Source organism: Scomber japonicus, chromosome 1 (assembly GCF_027409825.1).
Source record: "Scomber japonicus isolate fScoJap1 chromosome 1, fScoJap1.pri, whole genome shotgun sequence".
In the NCBI taxonomy this organism is placed as follows: Eukaryota; Metazoa; Chordata; class Actinopteri; order Scombriformes; family Scombridae; genus Scomber; species Scomber japonicus.
The window spans coordinates 41,177,450-41,197,623 of NC_070578.1; the positions used below are offsets into that span (position 1 = coordinate 41,177,450).

At 37.4% G+C, this 20,174-nt stretch overlaps 2 protein-coding genes across 2 annotated transcripts in view; both read left to right on the forward strand.

Moving 5' to 3' along the window:
* Positions 1–20,174, forward strand: part of LOC128358695 (up-regulator of cell proliferation-like) — a 64,569-nt gene that overhangs the window by 25,730 nt on the left and 18,665 nt on the right. The window lies entirely within an intron of this gene.
* On the forward strand, positions 789–8,570 carry LOC128358675 (up-regulator of cell proliferation-like). Its single transcript, XM_053319031.1, has 2 exons — positions 789–892; positions 3,259–8,570. Exons 1-2 carry the CDS (start codon positions 838–840, stop codon positions 7,935–7,937), a joined length of 4,734 nt encoding a protein of 1,577 aa, XP_053175006.1. The 5' UTR covers positions 789–837; the 3' UTR covers positions 7,938–8,570.

Consider the following 20,174-nt stretch of genomic DNA (forward strand, 5'->3'; position numbering starts at 1 on the left):
TCTTTCAATGAAAAAATATAGATTTGAGAGTGCAGATATTAATTTAATTTGAAATCCGCAATTTGAAACTTTGTGATTGACTGACGGGACAACCTGCTCAGAAGTATTTTCCTCTGTTACCATGTTACGGTTTTCTTTAAATAAAACGAGAGAGAGAGAGAGAGAGAGAGAGAGAGAGAGAGAGAGAGAGAGAGAGAGAGAGAGAGAGAGAGAGACAGAGACAGAGACAGAGAGAGAGAGAGAGAGAGAGGGAGGGAGATTGATTACAAAAAAGATGGTCTTCCTGTCTTTCACTAAGCTTCATTAGTTGAAATGAGTGAGTGCAGCTCTGACAGCATGTTGTTGTGTTTGTGTGAAGGTGTCAGCTGCATTATGAATCCGCGTATGGAGAAAAAGGAGGGAAACACTTCCTCCAGAACCGATCTGTGTGGGAAACATAACGGCGAGACAAAAGCTCAAAGGTGAGATGAAGATCTTTAACTGTCTATGTGATGTATTAGTTTATATTTGTTTGTTCTGGTCATTTCCCCCGGGTGCCACCAGGGGGCGATAGTGTTTTATGTAGGCAGTGGTGGGGGCTGTTTCCTGTCTCTTCTTCTGTGTGTAAATGAAGTTATGAAATCACAGCACGTTAAACACCGCCTCACTCCCGTTATTAGTATGTAAGTTAAGCCACTGAAGTATAGGTACATAAGTGCACTCACATAGTGAACTTAACAGTCTATGACACAAATCATCCCTTCATCATTATTTATACTCAAATCTCTGTTTGTGTTGTGTTGAAGCTCAGAGCAGCAGAAGCAGACACCAACTTCTCCTTTATCCAGCTGTGAGTCCATGAAGGATGATTCTATGGAGTGCAGTATATTTTTTAAAGATGGACAATCTGCTGGTGAGTTAAACTTTTCTTCAGCATCAGTTCAATATGAAGCAGGTAAAGATGGTGTGATATGGATGTTAAATATGAGTTAAATTTAGTCAAACACCCATTTGAGTGTATTGAATATCTCAAAAAAAAAGTTGTGTTGCACCTTGTAGTGATTTTATAGCTCCAGATTTCAATCTGAAGTTTAATCATAATACTGTAAATCAAATCGTTTTAATTAATAAAAGCCTAATTGCTCATTTTGTTTCAGATTTTAAATATTGAAAAAAACCTTAATTTTGCCTGGCTTCCCTTTTCATGTCAGGGACCTTCAAAATAAATGCACAATAGACCACAGACCTGTTAATGATGATTTTCTTTTAAACAATTCCCATAAACAAAAACTACATTCTAAGGACGTTAGTGTTATAAAAGTGAAATGACGGCAGTATGGTCGTGCAGAGGTCAGCACTGTCACCTCACATCAAGGGTTCTGGGTTCTAACCCAGATGAATCCATTTGTTCTTTTGCTGGAAACCCACCGCAGACCTCCCAAGAATATTTCATTCTCTTTGAGCGTGTTGCAACAACGCTGAAATGACCCAAAGATAAGTTGTTGCTCCTGTTGCAGTGTATGTTACGTAACTTGAAAAGCACAGGAGGTGTATGCAGCATTGTCTCCTGAGACCAGTTTGGATCATTAGCAGGTTATGGGTGGCATTAATAAGGTGAAAAGGAATTGAGTTTGTGGTGCTAACAACATACAATTTTAAAAAAGCTAATACACAGACAGAAATCTGTCATAGAAAAACCAAGAAATGAGTGTGAATAAGCTCCAACTTTGTTAATCACTGATTTATTTACTCATCAGTTGACCCAGTCTAGACAGTTAATGAGTGTAACAACAGTGCTACTAATGCCAGATGTTGATTACATACTGTTGGGTGTCAACAGCATAGAAATAAAAAAAATATTATACTGCATATTAAAGGTAGAATATGTAGAATGAGCAGAACAACGCCATCTAATGTCTCGAGATCGTAGTCGCAACAACCAAAAAGTAATTCCAGCAGTCGGGTTGCCAGGTCGAGTGCCGGATTTTATTTTAGCTCTAACTCTGTAAATATACCACTTTATCCACATGTCTAACCTTTTTAGGCGAGAAAGTCCGAATAACATCTGCTTAAAGTTTTGTTCCTGCAAATTCGGAGCCACTCAAGTTAGCCGTAGCGAGTAACGCACTTCCGGTCATTTTCACAAAATAAAACACCTGTTGCCTTTTAATTATTAAGAAAACCATAACGATAGAGTTGGTGCTTTTATTTTGAAAACAGGAAGCAAACATACCCTCGCTGTAACTGACTTGAAACCACCGAGGTACATTACATTGTAACGCCAGTGGGAGTAGCAGTTAAACCTGGGGAGCGTACCTATGTTCCCCGGGTCCTATGTTCCCCGATCGCGGCTAACTCGGTTGCTAGCTCGGCGGCCAACTCGGCTGCTAATTCAGCTGCTAGCTCGGCTGCTAACTTGGCGGCTAACTCATCTGCTAACTCGGCGGCTAACTCAGCTAACTGGCTAACTGTAGACGGGCTCATCCCCGCTTTGTATGTGACCGGGGAACATAGGGATGATCCCCTAATTATGTAGCAATACAGTCATACTGCACATCAAATTAAATAGGAGAAACTCTGCTACAAGCACATATAAGTCATTTTTACACACACCAAACACAACTCAAACACCAAGTATATTAATGATCAAATATCAAAATCCGAATAGCGTCAGAAAGTCAACCCACTCTCCACATTTCCATTGCTACCGTTTTGATAATTCATGGTACACAAACAAATAGCATCTCATATGAAAGCTAAGACCCTGGCGAGTTCAACAGTACCACTATTATTGCGCTAAAAACTCAGTGAACCAGCAGCCAAAGAATACAAAGGTAAACAACCACTTATTTACAGATATTCTGTCTTACCTTCGAAGTTTTGTGATGAAAAGTTGTACTTGAGAGCAAAAAACGCTGGTTTTAGTAAGTCCAACACGGCTCTGCTTGTTTACAACTCCATTTCATCCAGTACCAGCCTACAGTAGCTGCGCTGGAACAACAGACAACCATGGCAACCCGCAATTCCGGCCGCTAATTGGCTGGTACAGTGTACACAAAACGTGTCAGAACGTCATTGTCGAACCCGTCAAAAAATTTTTAAAATATTAGACTAAACTTTTTTTATGGAAAAGCAATACTTTCATTCTGTACCCCTCAAAACGCCCTGTGGCTGTATTATTTAAAAAAATATATAGCTTTTAATAAATATTCTACATATTCAACCTTTAAGTCCTCAGAGTTCATTTTCAGTTTTTTGTGATCTTTTTTTCTCTTTCAGTTATTTTCAACGTTCTCTCCAGACTTGGACTGCAGAAATTTTATCCCAACAAGCTCACTCTTCGCTCTCTTTCGGAAATCAACAAAAACAGCATTTACGATGAAACTGTTGACTCATTGGAGAAAATACCATGGTGCTTTCTCAGGAAACTCTTTCAAATCAACGCAAAATGCAGAAACTGTACACAAGTATCAACCAATGATGATGATGTTGATGGTGATGAGGATGAGGATGATGATGATGAAAACAATGATCTGTTTGACTCTGCAGACAACAAGGTTAACCCTCTGGACCTCATAGTTGCACTCTTTCATTGTGCTGACAGCTTCTTGCAGCAGGAAATGGCCCTCAAGATGTCAATGTGTCAGTTTTCTGTCCCACTGCTGTTGCCTCATGGCAATAACAGTCAACCTACTCTGATGCTGTGGGCTCTGAGAGACATCGTCAAAGAGTGGTGTCCACATGATTTATCTGACTCTAGAGGATTTGTTGAAGATAGAATTGTTCAAGCAAATATACCATTCTTTACCTTTGTCAGGCTGAAAAACTGTAGTCTCTCCAAGTCACAGGTTTTGAATCATGTTCTCAGTTGTGGCCAACAGAATCACAACATCTTCATACACAGAGATATGGAAGGAGGAAGTCTTAAAAGAAGAATAGCCAATGGTTTGGTGGAGGTTTGCTGGTTCCTTCCCTGTGGGAGAGACGGTGACATATTTCCAGGACCAGTTGCCTTTGCCAATTTGAGAGGAGACCTTTGTGAGTCACAGGCACAATTCAATTTTCTTGTTCAAGAGTCAACTGCTACCTTTGTGTTCCTGGACAAAGTTGAAGAAAAAGAGCACAAGATTCTGACTTCTCTTCAAGATGTGAAATCCAAACTCTTCTTGGTTGTTAATCGCAAAAAGGGGAATGCAAGAGAGGAGATGATGTCTGTTAAGACAACACTAAAAGAGTTAGAGCTACCAAAAAGCAGTGTGAAAAACAAAAACCCAAGTGAAAATGTTGCAGAGTTTTCAAAGAAACTTTGTACAACCATCAATAAATCACTGACAAATGAAACCAACAAAGTTATCGTTGAAAATATGTCTGACAAAGCTGTTGAACTTGGTCTGTCTGTGGATGAAAACAAATGTAACAAACAAAAGAAAGCAGCTGATGAAATTGTGAAAGGAATTGAGAGGCAGAGTATACCAGACTACAAGAAACAACAACTTCCTTTGCAGGGAAAAAACTGGAAAAGATTATCACGACTGGCTATGGAGGAATGTAGATTGAAAAAAGCTGGTGACATGGGACTGGAGGAATATAAATCCCGGCTACAGGAGAAAAAACAACAAATCAGGAAGGAGCAAAGCAAATACAAACTGTCCACAGCCATGAAAAGTTTTAATGAAAACTTATTTACATGTGACAAAGACGCAAGAGATTGCTTTCTTAAGTGGATGAAATTTCAGCTGAATGCACGTTTAGAATCTGACAGTCATCTATCTTTACTGCGTAATGAACTGAAAGATCACTGTGATAAAAAGGAGAAAGACGTGAAAATCATTGCAGAGTTAAATAAGGTTTTGCTGGATAGCTCATTAGGAGTAGAGCATTACATGAGAGAGATGGGACTCATCTATGAGTTCTCAATTAATGGTTCAAGAAACACTGCTGATGAAATATCTCGTCTCCCTGGTTTGGCTGCTGAAATGCTGTTGGATGGATTTCCTTTAGAACTCTTGGATGGAGATGCTTCCAACATCCCAGAGAGATGGGTGACAGATGTGCTGAAGGAGCTTCACAAGAAGGTTGGAGAACAGAGCAGACTGTTAGTACTGACTGTGCTGGGTGTTCAAAGTACAGGGAAGTCAACACTCCTCAACACCATGTTTGGTGTGCAGTTTCCTGTCAGCAGCGGCAGATGCACAAGAGGAGCTTATATGCTCTTCCTCAGAGTTGGAGAAGATATGAAACATGAGATGAACTGTGATTTTATTGTTCTCATTGACACAGAGGGTCTAAAGTCTCCACATTTGGCACTACTAGAAGACAGTGATGAGCATGACAATCAGCTGGCAACCTTTGTGATTGGTTTAAGTGATGTCACCATTATTAACATCGCCATGGAAAACTCAACAGAAATGAAAGATGTCCTGCAAATTGCCGTTCACGCCTTCCTGAGAATGAAGAAAATTGGTAAAAAGCCAGTTTGTCATTTTGTGCATCAAAATGTTGCTGGAGTTTCAGCTCATGCAAAGAACCTCACAGACAGAAACTATCTCTTGGACCAGCTCAATCAAATGACACAAATTGCTGCTGAAATGGAAAGGAAGCCTTCTATTGAAGCATTCACAGATGTGCTGGACTATGACATAGACAAAAACAACTGGAACATCCCAGGACTCTGGCATGGAACCCCTCCGATGGCACCAGTGAACACAGGTTACAGTGAAGCTGTAGCAGATTTAAAGAGACATCTTTTGGGGACAGTGAAAATAAACAGAAGCAATGAAGTCTCAAAGATCCCAGAGTTTCTAGAATGGATTAAAAGTCTCTGGAGATCAGTGAAATATGAGAACTTCATCTTTAGTTTCAGAAACACTCTCGTGGCTCAGGCCTACGACAACCTTTGCAAAGAGTTCAGTCAATGGGAATGGGAGTTCAGAAAAGAAATCCTCTCCTGGCAAACACAAGCAGAGTTGGAAATATTAAATTCTGACAATGACTGTGAACTCCAACATTTAACTGAATTGGCTGAATCAAAAAAATCAGAGGTGTCAGAAAAAAGAACATCTGAAAAAAGAAAAATGGAGGACAAACTTACAAACTACTACAAAGAGAAAGACCAGAATGTAAATCTGATAGAAAAATACAATACTGACTTTTTCAACAGTATCAGTAGTCTTGCAAAGGAAATTCAATATTCGGTGGACAACAAACTGGATCGTGCACTCCATATACGACAAAGTTCAAAAGAGGTTCAAGAAATTCTGAGGAAATACAGAGGAGTGATTGAAGACAAGGTCATGAATCTCCTGAGTGACTGTAAAAACTCCACACTGTCTGATGAACAACTGAAAGAGGAGTTTGAAAAGATGTGGACTGAAGCCACTAAAAATGTGTCTGGCCTGAAAGAACAAAATATATCTGAAAACATCCTCATCCACTTGAGAAAACACTTCCTAAACCGTAACGTCAATGAGGAATTACAGAACATTGGAGACCTAACAGAAATAGGGAAGAGTGAGTTTAATGTCATGACTGAGCATGTAAAAAATGCAAAGACCTTCCGCATACAAGAGATAATAAGAACTTTGCAGAACACAGCTGATGAGGTCATTGTGTCTCGCAGATATGATGTGGATGATATCGTAAAGACAAACACAGATTATCATGAGTCTTTCACAAAGGAACTTCTGGACAAAATCGATGAGTCCATTAAAAATATCTGCAAGGATTACAAAATAAAGTTTGAGTTTGACCTGAAACTTCACATTTGTGGCATTGCCTCAAGGGAATTCCTCAAAATGCACCAAAAATTCTTGTCTGATAATGATCCTCGGACTAAGCTGGAGAAGTACAAGAAACAGTATTTGTCAGATTTCCTTGATTTATACAAAGAGAGAGATGATTGTCAACGCAAAGCAAATGATTTTGTCAGATGTTGCATCAAACCTGCTGTGGAAGAGTTCATCAATAGATCTTTGGGAATAGAAATTGTGGATGAAATAGTGACAGGTTCTCATTCAGCAGAGTACAGCTCCCGCTCCTTTTTCCAGTACAACATTCAGGAAGAGTTGCTGCAAAATGATGACTTCAGCAGTTTTGTCAAGTACATATGTAAGTATGAAATATATGTTAAGGATTGGATATTTCAGCACATCCAGAAAAAAATGTCAGAGGACAAAACTTTGTGCAAACTGAAGAACAAGAACCTTCAAGTAGTTGACAAAATCACAGCAGCATTGGAGCAGGCCTCAAAAGGACCAGATGGTGTTCAACTGCCAGACAACATTAAAAGCATCACAGAGCTCATCAGCAACATGCGAAAATATTTGATTAAAGACATCTCAATCTCAGAGGAGGATAAAGAAACCACCCTGTTTCAAATCCAAAGCACATGTCATCCATTTATCAACAGCCTCAAAAAGTCACTGGAAGACTTGAACAAACAGCTTCAGGAGGAATTCTCAAAGTCTGAAGACATCACTGAGACTCTGAACAAACTTCCAATCAAACCACAGGATGAGCTTTTCAAGCGAGTGTTTGGTTGTGGAAAGCAATGTCCATTTTGTAAAGTTCCCTGTGAGGCTGGAGGAAAAGGACACGAAAAGCATCATGCAGCTTTACATCGACCAAAAGGTCTTGGTGGATACAGGTATGACAGCACTAAGAAGCTGGTTCCAACACTGTGTACTACTGATGTGCAAAGTGATGTTAAATTCAAAAACTCAGATACTAAATGGGAGCCTCATCCTTTCAAAGAGTATTACACTTACTATCCAGACTGGAACATTCTTCCAGATCCCAGCATAGAGTCATCTGACTACTGGAAGTATGTACTGGTGCGATACAATGACAGATTGGCTCAAGAATATAATGCTACGCCAGCTAATGTTCCAGAGGCCTGGAGGAGAATCACAAAGGAAGAAGCACTGAAGGGGTTAAAAGATGCCTTCAACATAAAGTGAACAATGTAAAAATGTCTTTAAACGAAACTGAACAAAATGACAGCAGATCAGTCAAAATCAATCATTTAAATTCAAGATTGATCAACGCTTTAAAAATATCAACTGTTTTATATTAAATGTTGTTTCTTTTAAATGTGACTTTGTGGTTTAAACTCAAATACAGACTAAACCAGCTGCTGACAGTGAATAGTGTGACATCATTTGATCTGATGAACATGATGAATAATAAATGATGAGTTGAACAAGTTGCAGGGTTGAAAAGCTGGAAGCAGTTATGATCAACTGTTAAACCTTTTTAAAACTAATTATTTTACTGTTTATTATTATTCTGTATTTTTATTTTATTTTACAGATGTTTTGTTTTTTTCTCTCATGCATAATAACTATTCTGCATGATGAAGAAAATGCTTTTATCTTCATTTTTTGGTTTGTGATCATACGGATGTTTTTTTGTTTTATGATGATGTCATACAAAGACCACATGACAAAGGGTCATGATTTAATATATTTTGGGTTTTTATTCTTTTTTAATGATTACAACTGTTTATTTTTGTCTTTTTTCATGATGATGTATGGCTATGTGAACAGTAACCAGTGTGATGATGATGATGATGATGATGATGATGATGATGATGATGATGATGATGATGATGATGATGAAGGCCTACAGTATGTAACCCTTTATTGGGCAAATAATTATATTTGGTAACTTCTGTAAATATCCTTCCTTCCTTCCTTCCTTTCCTTCCTTCCTCCCTGCCTTCTTTCTTCCCTTCCTTTTTTCCTTTCTCCCTCCCTCGTTCCTTATTTCCTCCGTCCTTCCTTCCTTTCCTTCCTTCCATCTGTTCTTCCTCCCTCCCTCCTTCTCTCTTTCTTTCCTCCCCCTACCTTCCTTTCTTCCTCCCTCCCTCCTTCTCTCCTCCCTTCCTTCTTTCCTTCCTCCGTCCTTCCTTCCTTCCTTTCCTTACTTCCATCTGTTCTTCCTCCCTCCCTCCTTCTCTCTTTCTTTTCCTCCCCCTACCTTCCTTCCTTCCTTCTTTCCTCCATCTTTCCTTCCTTTCCTTCCTCCCTCCTTCCTTCCCTTCCTTCCTTCCTTCCTTCCATCCTTCCATCCTTCCATCCTTCCTTCCTCCCTTTCAATGAGTGTCCTATAAAGGGTTAAAGGCCATGTATTGAGATGCTGTTTTATTACGTTTTACTACTTTTGACATTTATATTATTACATTACATATATTATTATTTACATTATAGTTTTATTCTTTAACATTTCTTACTAATCATAAAATGCTACAGTGAAGAAGTTATTCATGTTTTCTTGCAGAGTAAATTAATTGTCATCAGTTCAAATGTGTTCATGTTGATGTAAATTACTTTTTGATTCATGAACAAATACTGAGACATCCTTTCATGTTTTAATGTGGAACTTTTTTCATTATTAGTGACAGATGATGATGATGATGTTGAACAAGTCAAGTTAAACACCACAAAACTGTTTTTATCTTTTAAAAACATTATTATTGTTTTACTGTATTATTTCACTTTTTAATGAGTACAAAGATTTTATTATATTCATCTTTTAACACAACTAAGTACATAATGACATGTGCTAAAGATAATGATGATGATGATGATGATGATGATGATGATGATGAAGGCCTACAGTATAACATTTAAAGGCTATGTGACATTTTTTACATTTACATTTATTTTACTTTTTACAGTTTTATTCTTTAACATTTTAACTTTTTTCATTATTTTTGACAGAAAACAGTTTTGTTGTATAATTTCTTTATATTTTTTCATTTTACTTTTTAATGAGTACAACTATGTACATAATGACACAAGTTAAATATAATGATGATTTACAGTTTCATTTCTAATAGGAACATGCTAAACATTTGATCTTTTGATGTGTGTTTGATGAAAGTTAGTGAATAAGAAGTCTTTATGTTTAAATATTGTCTAAACAAGCCAACTGTGGGAATAATGTGGCATCTTCTGGTCTGTTGATCATGTTGAACTTCTGACTTACATGTTTTCAGACACAATGAATTAAATAAGATACAAAGAAGTTGAGCTTTGTCTGTGTTTCTTTATTCTTCTTTTTTACATGTTGACATACAGTATAGTTATGCAGGGTGTATACAGGTATAAACAAGTTAAATTTAAGACTTTTTAAGACCTTTTAATACCACTTCTAAATGAAATTTAAGACCAAACGTACGATGGAAATACAGTAATATTTCCAAGTAAACACACTGACAGTATGGTAAAATGACAAATGACGGTTGAGTTTAAGAACATCGGCTAAATGTGTGTCATGCGAAAAGATCACAAAAATGTCATCACTGTCCTAAATTAAATTACTGCGGCTGTACTAAGTGGTGGTGGTGTGACTCCTCATGTATGTTAATGGAGTGGACAAAATATTAGGAACACCTTTCAATATAATGCACCCGAATACACCACAATCTCTCAATAATGAACATAAAGCTGAATTTTCACCTTCTTGTCAAAAAATGTATAAACTTCATAAATGTAGAATTTATAGCAGAGCTGCTGTATTGGATTAAATTAGATTGGAAGCCAGTGAGTCTATTTTATGTAGTTAACTTATTCTCTGAACTATATTTTATAGTAATTACAAGTTATCTAGTATTATACAGTTAAGTAGTTATATTCAGCTTCAGTAGCGTCATGTTTTTTGTTGAATGCCTCACTCTCTCTCTTAAGGTCTGTTGAATGAGAAACCTCTGAGTGACTTAAAATTGATGTTGTGTAACATCAGCTGATAAAACGCGCAGCACCACAGCATAGTGTATAGTAACGTCACAGTTACCTGACTGAGGATTAACGTTGTTAATGGTGACATCACATGGAGCTGTTTTCATTAGTTTTGCGGGCTCCGCTGTTTTTTTCTGAGCAGGTTCTTCCTCAGATGATGTAGATTTATGTTTTAACCAGCGGTCTGTGTTTGTTTCCTTAAACTTAATATCACTGTTAGCTTGTCTGTGTTATGCTAGCGGGAGGTGCAGAGAGCTACAGGTGTGTTCAGGGTCGCAGTCAGACAGTCGGACACAGCGGTTCCGGCCCGCAGCAGACGTTGGTTGAACATTAATACATCGCTGTAAATGTGTGCGGGAATTTCCCGCATTATAAGTGTTGGATTTGCGGGAATCAATTAAATTGTGCGCAATACCCGCAATCCCGCGCTGAAATTCAGGCCCTCATACACACTGCCAGGCACCGATCGTAACCAAGAGTATTCATTCCTGTCTAGCCATTTGTGATTGAACTTGCATTTCCCCATGTTTAAGTCGAGTGGCTATCAGTGCTGAATTAGGCCCACCTGTAGATGCTTTACCCTACTACGCCATCAAGAGCTGCGCAATACGAGCTGCGCAGTAGACTACGCTCTGACCTAACCATAGCAGACATTATAATAAGAGAGCCTTAGAAGGACTTTGACCATAGACAACGCAGCACCGGAGAAAAAATATTCGACCTAACAAAACAGATTGCCCGCATTTTCGCGGCGACGAGACTCAAATATTTAAGACCCAAGCAATCTGAATTTAAGACAATTTAATACTTTTTAAGGCCTTATTTTCATGAAAATTGATTTACGACTTTTTAAGACTTTTTAAGGACCCGCGGCCACCCTGTTATGTGCATAATGATTAGTGATAGTGATAATATACTGTATGTACAAAGATCATGTGGCTAAATATGTTTCATAATAAATAATAAAGCCATAAAACCACCACATGTAGAAATATAAATGACACCAAATGTATTACTTTAGTTTAGTGTTTTTAAAGCCACTGCACTACTGACAACAACGGTGTCAGTCTTTACCAGCTGTCAGTAGATCCTTTATTTCCATTGTGCATTGCATTATGGGACAACAGTGTCAACAGCAGTTATCCATTATTAATCAACACTACAGACTCAGAACATGTTCAGATTTAAATTGTGTAAAATTAAGATACAATGTTAGAAAGTATGATTCACAGATTGGTATACAGGTATTAGGGTATACATGGTTATTATTACATGCTGGAATATCTCTCTGTTTTTCAGTTTTTGAGATATCTGTCACTGGGATTTCTGCCACCACCCCATTACAGTAGAGATGCAATAAAAAAACAATATTTAAAAGACTTGAACAGTTTCATGTCTTTCTAAAAATGACGTTCCAACATATTCTGAAACTTTCAACTTAACAAATTTGACATTTTTTGCAGCATTTCTCTGGATTATTCACAATAACAGTCACACTTTCTAGAACAACATACTGCTGTTTTTAATGCCAAGACCTCCACAAATTAAATCCCATTAATCTTCATTGAATTGGGCTAGCAGCAAAAATACTACAGAAACATTTAAAAGGTTTTGGGTGGACCAGTCCTTCAACAAACTCAGCCAGTGGACATCAGTAGATGCTCTGATAATTTGCCACTTACGTATATTATTGAACTATGCAGAAGATTAAAGGATTTCTGTTGTATGAATAAATACTTCAGCACCACGTCACCATTTGAAAAGCACACAGTGAACGCAACAAAGTCATAGTGATACAATGCTGAGCAGTTCAGCCTTCTACCACATGAGGGCACAAGTGTCAAATCTACAGTTCAGCTTTTTAAATGGGAAATTAAGAGGTCATATTCATAAGAGTGTCTGTAATCAGCACAGTGAGACAGCACAGTCTATCTAATCTCCATATATAAATAACTGTGTTAGATGTAACAAGATGAGAATATATTTAAAAATCTGTATGTTAAAGTAAAAGTGTTTGTCCTTTCAGTCCCTTATTATTGTTAAACATCATAACTGATATTCAGCAGTTTACCTGACTCCTGACTCTCTGTTTGTCTCTATCACTTATTGACTCATGTGTCAGTTTAAGTTTGAGTCTCTCTCATTGTGATTTTAGATGTAAGAAAATTATTGTTTTATATTCTGACATCTGTTGTTTGAGACTCTCTCTGTTTGTCCAACATATTCTAACAACACTTATATTGAGACAGGCTCAGTATCAACTGAATACCTACATAAATATCTCACATGTAGACCCATTAAGGTGGATGATAAGTAAAACACTAATTAAATTTAGTGAAGATAGAACAATAAATTAAATTTTACCCTTTTGTATGTTAACTTAAATTTGACCAACTGAAATATATCAATTTTCCCAAAGCTTTTCAAATATAAACCAAAATAAATAGATGAATGAAATTAAATTATCCACCTTTCAGTTCTTTTTGTTATCCAGGTAGTATCACATTCAGTTTATATTCCTCCTTTATTTATTCCTCAGTTGCTAATTGTTGTTTTTTTTCTTTGCAAGTATAGTTCAGTTCAGTTAAAGTCAATAAGTTTCCTTTTATTCAGTCGACTATGTAGTTTCAATTCAGTTATTGTTATTTTATTTTGCTTAAACTTATCTGACATCCAAGTGAAGATCCAGAACATTCAAGTACAGCATCGTCCTGGCTAAGACTCTCCCACACGGACAGCAGGGGTCGCTGTTTTACCTCCAGCTCTCTGAAGATCCAGAACAATACCTCAGTTAATGTCAAGTTTATTTATTATAGTATGCAGATTCATATCAATATCTTATGGTTATTTCTACCCTTTTCTGAGCTCATTGCTGGCTTCAGTGTTACAAACAGAGCATAACAAACATACCAATAAATAAAATCAAATTATAAAATTTCACGAGGCAATAATGTCTGCCAGCAATAATATCTCACATCTCATATTACTCATATCACACACATGTTTACAGTGCCTCTGTTTTAGTTTTACACCCACAATCATGGAGTGAGCATTAAGCTAACATCAGTTTCTTATTTTATTACTGAAAAGAAAAACACACTCACCGGACAATTTGTCATCAAAAACACATCTAATAGCGATCCTCCTTCATCCTCTGGCAAACAACCACATCCTAAAACAAGGTAGGTCTCTTCTGGACAACTTTAACATCGAAGTTCAACAATTATAATAAGTTTGTCCTTTTTCTCTTGCTCGTTATATTTCACACTACCTCCTTCTCTCTCTCTACAGGTGTTTACCGCCACCCGCTGGACGTTTAGTGAAACTGCAACATTAACATTTAATTGGATTGAATATCTGTTAAATTTAAGTAAATCAAAGTTACATATGAATCTGTATATATGTATAGGAAATAAATGAAGACTAAAACTATAACTGCAAGTTTCTTATGTCTACTTATATTGAAACTGTGTATTTACTGCTAGAACTCCCAGGCCACTAGGGGGCATAGTTCTTTTCATTGTTTATCAGCCTCAGCCAATAGCAGACAGGAAGTGACGTAATAAGAAGTTGCTTGGTAGTGTCATGGCAACGGAAAAATGCTCCGTCTTTATATGAAGTTATTAGTTATATTTGTTACTAGCCCTTTTAGTGGAAATATAAGTAAATGAACATATTATAGATAATTATTAGAATGTATACTGTTAATTATTGTGACGTTTCGCAACATTTTTGAGTAACTTTGTTGGCACGTAAGACCGTTGATGCAGTATAACGGTAGATTTCAGCCTTCAAGCAACTGTTATATTGATGCAGTATAACGGTATCATCCTTACCCGTGAATACTTACATGTAGATCTATAGATAGAGATTAGATTGGTCCTCCTCGCCATGATAGGCTAACTTGTATATATGACAAGCTATTCTGAATTGTGTATTAATGAATGAGCCATGATAAGCTAACTTTCATATATGACAAGCTATTCTATATTGTTTATTAATGAATGAGCCATGATAAGCTAACTTTCATTGACAAGCTATTCTATATTGTTTATTAATGAATATCTTTCTGTATTTTTATATGTCCATTTCAGTTTCACACTTTCTTGTAATAAATCCTAACCTACTACAACACCTGCCTGTTCCTTGGAGGATATGATGCAAGGGAGAGTTTAGCTGGCTGTGAATCTCAATACACGACAAGAGTCACATTGGGTGCAACAGTACACTAATGCAAACAACTATAAACAAATGGACTCAAACAATAGCTTAATGTGTTCAATGTATGGGGGTTACAATATTATAACCTTCTATGTACTTTTCAATACATCAGATGTTATTCCTAGTATTTTGTCCACTCCATTAACATGAAGGGGGCAAAATATTAGGAACACCAGTCAATATAATTCACTTCAGTACACCACCATCTCCCACTATGACCTCAGTAATAAACATAAAGTAGAATTGTTACTTTTTTGAAAATGTTTACAAAAACAGAAAATGTAATATCTTTAAATAATTAGAATTTAAAACAGAGCTGTTGTATTGGATTGCATTGCAAAGGTGTTCCTAATGAAGAGGCCAGTGAGTGTGCAGTATATATTTCTGTGTATTTAGGGTCTTCTGCTGCCACCGTGTGGAATCTAACAGTAACAGCAGGAAGGTTTATTCCAGTTCATATCGACATGAATGAGCAGCTTTTATCTATTAAATGGCTGATATATCTACACTCTGCTTCACATATTTGAACATACTCTCATATATATATGAAAAAATAATAATAAAAATAAATGAAGTTATTTTCCTGAATTTTATTTTTTTGTTTATAAAGTAGCCTTATGTTTGCTCACTCTTACAATAATAAAATGCAGAATCATTAAAGATAGTTCAAGAGTACGGTTTAGACGTGCTCTATGTGTAAAGTGCCTTGAGATGACTTTTGTTGTGATTTGGCGCTATATAAATAAAGATTGATTGAGATTGATTGAATTTCTTGTTCCTTTTTATTTCAAAACAGTCAAAACCGAAATATCTTAGCAGAAGTAATTACACAGAGTGAATGAAAAACAAAAGAATATCCATCCTACCATGAAACTTTACAGTTGCTGACTTGTCGTGAAAACAAACCAGGAAATTTGACCGCACCTTAGGAAGATCCTGTCCTCTCCCAGATGAACTGAACATTGATCCTATCAGTTAACAACTCACAGGAACAGAAAGGAAACAGACTCTGAATCTCACTCCGAACAGTTCATGACACTGAGCCCTGTAATAATAGACAATAGAGTTATTTCCTGATTCAGAGAGAGAGCCAGAAGCAGGAAGAGAAGCAGGAAGGGGGAAAGCATTACAGTATGTCTCCATGTTGTGATAAAGATAAAGAAAGAGAAACTTAAAGTTTAGATTTGATTATTTTATTTCGAATGTGTGAAAGAAGAAAACAAAAACAAAAAAACAAACAAAGAAAGCTTTCAAACAGTGAACCTACTGTACACCTAACAGAAACATGATGCAATGCAATATCAACAACATACAAAAGGGAGTGGGAAGAAGTCAAAACTTATTGAGTCCCACCCCTACTTTATAAATCAATGGTTGCTAAAATAATGGCGTCCTCATATATATGAATATAATCTATATAATAAGTATTTCCTATATCAATGCTCCTAATTTATTACTAATTCAGAGAGCAACTGTCATCCAGATTCACAGACTGTTGCCTGTTACTTAAGTAACTCTCAACTCAATTAAGAGCATATTTTTTATGGTCTATAGAGTTTTTGATATCTTCAGTTAGGTCTATTAATGCCAGTGATGTTGATGTGTTTGCCCGGAATCCGTATTGGCTGTCAGTATTTGTTTTTTTTAAATGAATTTGTCCAGTCGGTGGTTGAACAGTTTCTCAATAATTTTAGAGAATTGTGGAAGGAAGGAAACGGGTCTGTAGTTTGTGAAGTGGTGTTTGTTGCCAGTTTTGTATAGTGGTATGACTTTTACCGTTTTCATATTATTAGGGAATGTGCCTGTTTGGAATGATTAATTACAGATGTATGTTAATGGTTTAGAAATCCCCTCAATTACCTTTTTTTATTATACTTATATCTATATCATTACAATCAATGGACTTTTTGTTCTTGCAGTTCATGACAATATATGTAATTTCCATTTCATCCTCTGCTTGGAGGAACATAGAGTAAAGATTTTTATTTATTAACTTATCTAGATTTATTTCAGCTGCCAGATCAGGTGCAACATTTACAAAGACTTTATTAAAGCTATTTGCCACAACATCCATATTATATTTTTCTTGATCCGTGATTCTGCTGGGTCTGGTCATTTTTGGGAATATGCTCATACTAAACATAGTGTTGTTAAATTCTTCTGTCTTTATATGTTTCTTTTGATTGAACAGGTTAATATTGAAATCTCCACAAATGAAAATTGTTTTGTGCCTCATTTTAGCAAAGGTTTCCTCCACCCAGTTTTTAAACTCATCAATATTAGAGCCTGGTGCTCTGTATATACAACTAATGATCACATTTTTTCCTTATATATTTCAACTGTGATGCATTCTAAAATATTATCCACTGCTGCAGTCATATTGTCCAACACCTTGAATTTCAGAGTTTTATCCACATACATAGCAACTCCTCCTCCCCCTTTAGTTTGTCTATTTATATATCTAAATTCATAACCCTCAAGCTCAAAGTCGAAGCCTTTATCAGCAGTAATCCATGTCTCAGATATGGCAATGATGCTGAATGGTTTTGTGAACTGATGTAGATACTCCTTGATGTGAGTGAAATTTGCATAAAGACTTCTGCTATTGAAGTGGATGATGGATAGTTGTTGAACTGTTCATCAGTATAATAGTCACAGTTATTGTTGATGGAAGAGAAGAAGTTGTTGTCCGGGTCAATTTCATTTTCCAAATCCCATGTATTATGATCAGTGTATTCAAAAGTGTTCATTTCCAGATGACCATGTTCACTAATTCTCTGTGTCATGTGGTTAATGGGTCCAGATGCAGGTTAATAGATTAGTGTATGTCATGGTTGTGTTTAAGGCAGTTACTTGTTATGGTCCAGTTCCTGCCGATCATTGGTATTTTTTCAGCTCCTCCATATTTCTGAAAACTACTACAGTTAGTAGTCCAAGGATTTTGGATTTTTCCCTGCTTTCTCATGTACTGTGCCTTCCTGACTATGTCGGAATTTCTTTGGTCAGGCTCATTCATGAAGACATTTGTTCCCTTAAGATCCCTTCCCTGTTTTAGTAGTGCAGATTTCCTTTTCCTGTTGACAACCCCCCCCCCCCCCCCCACCCGCGCGTATGACCGGGGTTTCACATTGAGCCCAATGATCACATCATTCATCCGGCTGTACTGCTCCAGGTCCTCAACTCTGCTCTCCAGGTAGGCAAGCCACTTGTCCTTCTCCTCATTTTGGATGCGTAAAGCCTTCACCTCCTCGACCAGGTCCAGGATACTTTTCTGCTGCAGCCTGACAGTAGAAATCTCCTCCGTGAGGAAATAGAGGCACTTCCTAATGTCCTCAACTTCCTCGGCCGCTATGGTCTTCTTCGGTCCCATGTAGCCTGTTGTTGTTGGCTCAATTTGCCCCCCCTGCAAAAAAAGTTGATGAACAGCACCAAAGACTGTGTGAGAGAAAACTGAAGCTGCAAAGAAGAAAACCAGACTGATCAGGAACAAGAACATGTAAGTAACTTTCAGAGATTGCTTGATTCAGAAAGTAAAATGTATAATTACAGGATATATGAACCACAAAGCTTTCAAGTCTCACGCATTGACCGTGAGACGCATTTAAAGCAGCTCACATTTCTCACTCTGAGAAGTGATAAAGTTCACCGAACAGAAATTAATAATATACAGAAATTAATAATTTACAGAAATTAATATAAAATATACAGACATGAATATATAATATACAGAAATTAATATATAATGTATAGTGGCGGTTCTAGCATGAATGACCCCCTGGGCGAGACCCCCCTCAAGCGCGGCGCCCAGGAATTTTATTTCATTATATGTTATATGTCCACAAGGACATCTAAAAATATATGTTAAATATAAAGAAATTTACAAGATCTGTGGAAAAAAGAATAATATAATAGAAATGAAATAAGAATGAGAATAATATTTCTCAATTCTCAAAAATCCTTCATCAGAACAATAGAAAAACACACTTAAGAGAATCCAGTTATTACACTATTGCACTTAGAACAGCAAACACACTGTTTAAAGTGCACAACAGTCAACTAAAGCCTGACCCTGCTGGCCTTCCTTCATGCAAAATCATCAATGATGTCATCATATGAAATCTGCTCCCCTATTTCTGATTGATACTAAGACTAAACCAATTCATTTTGGAAGTGCACAGATTTGTTTTGTATTACCTTTTTTTTTAGCCATTTCACACAACCCAGAAAAATAAAAAAGTGCATATAGGCCTGTATTTATAATATTATGAATGAAATGTGCGTTATTTGGAAGAAAGTCGAGGTGTGACTGACTTTAGCCCATTAATTCCATTAGAGTATTGCTCTATTAAGTAGATCCTCGTTCCCCCCTGCCCGTTCCAGTAGGGAGACGCAGTGGTGAACTGCTGCCCTGAATCATGCACCTACCAGCCAATCAGAAAATAGTATTTCTTGTTGCTGGGTAAATTTGGAAAAATAAGGTTTTTATTTATTTATTTTTTGTCGATGCAAGCACGTTCGCACCAAGTCTGTGTAGCCTTTATCTACCCAAACAACTGCTTATAAAGTATAACCTCTGTCATCAGGGGTGGATTGGCCATAGGGAGTACCGGGACTTTTCCCGGTGGGCCGGTCAATAATGGGCCGGTGGCTGCCGTTTTTTTAATTTTTTTTATTTGTTTATTTAGTTTTTGCTGCTCCTTGCCATGGTTACTCTCCCGGCCCAGGGGCAGAGACATGCACCGGCCCACAGAGCTCCGCTGCAGCCTGCAGACACATTAGAGGCCCATTGGCTTGTCTGTCTAAAGAATACCTGGCCCAGTGGCCCTATGATAGGCTACAGAGGCCCAGGAGTCCCACCCACGCTGGTTCTTGACACCCCAACCCCCCCTCGTCCAATCACCTTTGATGACAAGCAATCAGATGAGAGATAGTGAGAGATACTACTACAACAAAATGGACAATGCGGCTAAAAAGCGAAAAGGCGGAGCGGAAAAACAAAGAGATAAAAAAAGAAAAGCTCTAGCAACCGACGCTGCTACGAGCAAAAAAATTTCAGAAATGTTTGCTGCAGGGGCCAGCGTGGCCGGAGCGGCTTCAGGAGTGGTTCCTCTCAGCAGCAGGTGTCGGACAGTGAGTCAAGTGAGGCTCCCGCTGCCATGGTGGTGCCGGAGCAGCAGGTTGAGGAAGACTCTCCACCATGTGGAAGAGATGATACAGTTTTAAGCAGGTGTG

What these genes read in the sequence shown, in the direction of transcription:
- LOC128358675 (XM_053319031.1), top strand. Translation starts at nt 838, where the DNA reads ATGAAGGATGATTCTATGGAGTGCAGTATATTTTTTAAAGATGGACAA. An exon ending in TAAAGATGGACAATCTGCTG is followed by an intron (nt 893 to 3,258) that starts GTGAGTTAAACT and finishes TTTCTCTTTCAG; the next exon opens with TTATTTTCAACGTTCTCTCC.